The sequence below is a fragment of the Anopheles aquasalis genome, chromosome 2 (assembly GCF_943734665.1).
Source record: "Anopheles aquasalis chromosome 2, idAnoAquaMG_Q_19, whole genome shotgun sequence".
Lineage (NCBI taxonomy): Eukaryota > Metazoa > Arthropoda > Insecta > Diptera > Culicidae > Anopheles > Anopheles aquasalis.
The window spans coordinates 59,645,647-59,649,947 of record NC_064877.1 but is presented as its reverse complement, the minus strand read 5'-3'; the positions used below and the strand labels follow the sequence as shown (position 1 = coordinate 59,649,947).

At 48.2% G+C, this 4,301-nt stretch overlaps 1 protein-coding gene across 3 annotated transcripts in view; it reads left to right on the top strand.

Moving 5' to 3' along the window:
• The first annotated feature begins 2,303 nt into the window (after window positions 1–2,303).
• The window catches only part of LOC126578853 (zwei Ig domain protein zig-8-like), a 23,738-nt gene continuing 21,740 nt past the window's right edge, over window positions 2,304–4,301 (top strand). For 2 of the 3 annotated variants that reach the window (XM_050241822.1, XM_050241804.1), the window contains exon 1: window positions 2,304–2,985. In XM_050241822.1, coding sequence (XP_050097779.1) covers window positions 2,958–2,985 — 28 coding nt within the window. In that variant the 5' untranslated portion in view covers window positions 2,304–2,957. The remainder of the gene's footprint in view (window positions 2,986–4,301) is intronic. The other variant, XM_050241812.1, reaches the window with a different exon arrangement.

The window sequence follows — 4,301 nt, the reverse complement described above, 5'->3', positions numbered from 1 at the left end:
ATTGGAGGCTTGCGTGGCATTTTTCTCTTTTTTGTAGAACATTTTCAAAATATAGCGAATTTCTTCACTATTTTCACTCATCTTTGAACAGCTATAACTTTTTGGCCACTGCTTCAAACTCTGTTTTGTTTTAATGAAAAGATACATCAAATGTCCCTTAACACAACGAGGTATGATATGACATAATGTGATTGATAACGGTGGAGATAGACGACTCCAAAGCCAGCTATTACCAAAATACGAAAAGACTTATTCGACTACCTAATATTTGCTTCGCATGGAAGCCTCTAGCTCAAGGGTCTTACCGGTTACCTGGCGCCTCCATCCTCGGGTTTTGTCAACGGAGTCACACCATTTCGTGTTCCCGGCGCGGCTACCAGTTTTGGAATTGCCTCTATTTCACTGGCCATGATCGCCGGCACTGATTAGGCTTTGTTAGGAAAATGCAAAATTTTATAAAGCTATGTACATCCAAATTTTGTTGACAAATGACCCGTGGACTGGTTGATGCTTTTTTTCTAGCTGGCTCAATTTGTGCCCAAAGTGAAATGGAAATTAAAAATAAATTTTGATAGAATATTTCATATAACTATTCAAACAAACAGAAAAAAACTGAAATGCACATCACTGTTATTCAAGGAATGTGAAGCACACTTCAAAACTGATTGCTTTCTATCGTAAATCTGGTTATGTATCATAGACAATTTAAACCAGCAATGTTCAATGAGCAAGTTCATTTATTTTAAATAATCCCCGAGATACCGATTCATCCAATATCGCAAGTTTGCTACGGTTTGCAACGTATTTGTATCTAACCCTTCATTACTAACAGTTAAAGAGAAGCTAACTGTATATTGTGATGCAGTTGCAGTTCAAACCCAGTGAGTGAGGCACCGGAAGCTCTCTCCCCGGGATGCGTTCCCAAAACAAACACCCAGATAATCCGCAGAAAATCATAATTAAATCGTGCACTTGGCATGTTTATACACCTCGGCCACCCTCTCTCTGGGCTCGGTCCACGAACACCACGCATCGCCTCGTTAGGTTTGATTCTGCCGTTCGCAAATCAAAACATGGCGAGAGTGGCATGGCCATCACCTCACAGCAGCCTGCAACCAGTAGGGCGAGGAGGGCAACTGCGGCACTGCGCACCATCGATTCCATCGATGCCATCTGATGGCGTTGGTGGCCATCCCAACCATCATCATAATCAGTCAGCTAGAGCCAGGGAGTGGAATGTGCAGAACAAACTTTACAACTGACCACGCCAAGCACACCGCGCGTCGATGTGCGTCCATCGCCGCCACACGGACTCATCGATTCCAACGCATCTATCGCGCTCCTATCTATCGGATTCTGGAGGCTGGAGGGAGGGAGGGAGTTGGGGCCACGCGGTGCGAGGGATGTATGTGTGCGCATAAATCTGACCTTTCCGGGGACTGCTGGCATTATTTATGACCCCGACACCGACCGACCGACCGTCCATCCGTGGGCATAATCTATCTGCATTGTCGGCAAACTAACTCGGTGGTCGGGACTACGGGACACCATCAGGCGTGCATCACCCGTGGTGGCGACCCGGGAGTACGAGTAAGGATTTGCGATGCAGCCCTTGATTAGTGTCCCTTGGCGTGGTAGATGCCACTGTGTAATGGTTCCACGGTGCACCGTATCCACCTGCAGGTTGGTGCGCTTTGTTTATCTTCTTTTGAATGAAAATTTGTGATGCATAAAAGCATTATTTCGAAAGAATTCTTTTAACATGACGTAGTCTCAGTTTCGTTTTATCTAATCAATCTTTATGCATTCGGCAAGAATTCCGATGAAACAGAACATCGATCAGCATCGAGAACCAGCATCAGTGGCTGCGTCGATGATGACCTTAACGGAAATCCATTTACCTTCCTTATGTCCCATCTGCGTTCTGCGTACTTCAACATGCCACTAGCCATTACGTCTGTCTGTCTGTCTGTGGCCGCGCAGCAATCACAACGTCCACCCCGTGAGTAAGGTGGAAAGGTTGACCAAGGTTAAGAAACACGCCAGAAGGGGTGAGCGAGCGAGTGAGACGAGTGGGCCGGACAACAAAACACAAACGCTCACGATGCTAACGATGTGACCTCACATCCGGTTGGCCCGGAAGCATGCGCACGACAACCCGGGCGAGAGGATGAACCCCAGCCCCGGATGAACTCATCGCGAACCGCATCTCATCTCATCTCACGACGAGTGAGCGAAGCATCCACCATCTGGAGCATGGTTCTGGTCCACAATCCGCCGATTCAGTCCGCCGAGAACCGCGAACCGCGTGGTGCGTTGTGTTGTGTTGTGTTTGTTGCCGTTTCTTGGCGTGAGCTCGCTCGACGACTGTTTTGTGTGTCTCGTGCTAGCGTCCTCGTCGTCGTCGTCGTCGTCCTGGATGGGTTTATTGACGCAAACTATTGCTGTGGCCATCGATGTGCGACGTACGCTACGGGCGTACCTGCGGGCGTGATCGATTGTGTTGTGTCGCTGGCATAGAATTGACCTAATTTGTAACATTCGTGTCAGTGTCACCGGTGTGGTGGCGGTGTGAGCTCCCTGCTGGAGGCGCTCCGTTCTGTGGAGCTTGGAACCACACTCGTGCAGAGTGGTGCTTCGTTGGTGAACTCACGCAAATCGAAGTTGTTGGGCTGTGGAAGTGCTTGAAAGGGTGTAGGAAACCGCCACCAACTCGCCGATGATGGTGAAAGCATAAAAGCAACGTTTGTGTGTTTGTATGTGTCTGAATTGGTGCTGGTGACGTGATTGTGACGCCGAAAAGCAAAGGAAAATCCACCAACCCCTTGTGGTGCGCTTTTCATAAAAGGATACTAAAGTACAGTGGAATCGAAGGGATAGAAACAAAGGGCGTCGAAACCGCACAAAAGCTGAATCTCCGTCCGGACAGCCAGAAATCCGCACAGTACAGCGATCGAATGAATGACTGCGTTCTTCGTAATAAAGGTAGATGTTTGCCTGGTGCTGGTTTCATCGTTTCAGCCAGCCAGTCAGCGCGAATTCACGGGATAATTTACGCGCCCCGGCGTCTCCTGCTTATCATCATCACGTGGCGCGAACCGGCACCCCCTGCCACCCTGCCAGCCACATTGTTATACGAGGACGGCCCCTAATCAAACGGTTCTCGCGGCTTCATTCGAACTTTAGATTATTATGTTTGCCAACCCGGGGATCCGCAGCCCTGCTGGCTTTCGCACCATTGTGCTTCTCTCTCTCTCTCTCTCTCTCTCTCTCTTTGTTTTGCAAAAAAGTATGCTGGTCGACGAGGGGGTGCATTCATCCCCTACAATAAGATCTCACGGGGCGTACAATGGAACGATGGCGATACTGACGCGGACCAGTTGCCGCAATAATGTTTGACCACAAAACGTTCACCTGGACCCGTCCGGTATCGTCGCCGGTGGGGCGCCAATGGGGCTCAGAAAGTCAAACAAACACCATCCCCTTTCATCGAGTGGGGTGCCGAATAAGCACTCAGCTCGTGGTGCACAGAATGGCGAAGGAGTGAATTTGAATTATTTGGCCAGAGATGGGCTTTGGGTATTTCATTTAATTCCTTTTTGCTGGTTTGTTTTTCCGTCGAGTCGAATTCTCGAGGGGTGAGCGGTGGATTCAATTTGAAACGTTGAATGGTAAATAGCGCGAGAGGCACACCCGGGACTGAACGAACCCCGCGAACGTAGCGAACACAGTAACGTCAACATAAAAATAAAATAAAAACGGACTTTGAACTGGTTTCATCAATCAACTTTCGCTCCGTTGGCGCACGGTGTGTGATGAAAGTGTGATTGCCAGATTGATTGCGGATTGTTGCCACCGTTGCCGCCAGGGACAATAACAACAACAACAACAACAACAACAATAACTCGATTCGCTGTTTCGCTTCGATTGTGTGTTTTGTTGGCGAACGAGGTTTTTTTTTATTACTTCGCGGCTCGTCACTCGACAATGGCAACTTTAAATTGGAGGATTTTTTTTCTCTCTCTTTCTGCGCAATGGCTTAAGGTTTCGCTTCTGCCATGTCAGCGCCATGGGTGGCTAAGGGACACAGGATACCACTTTTATGGTGATTTCACTGTTTGATGAATTACTTTTTGGAACCTCATCCCGATGGCAAATAACTATTAATGATCAAATTATGAGGACAAATATTTGTTCAGCTGCTACAGGCACTGACGCGTGCGCGAACCTTCTGAGTGCTTATTGAATCGGAATGGTAACCGGGAATGTTTTGAATTATTATTCAGGCGATCCAGCAGGGT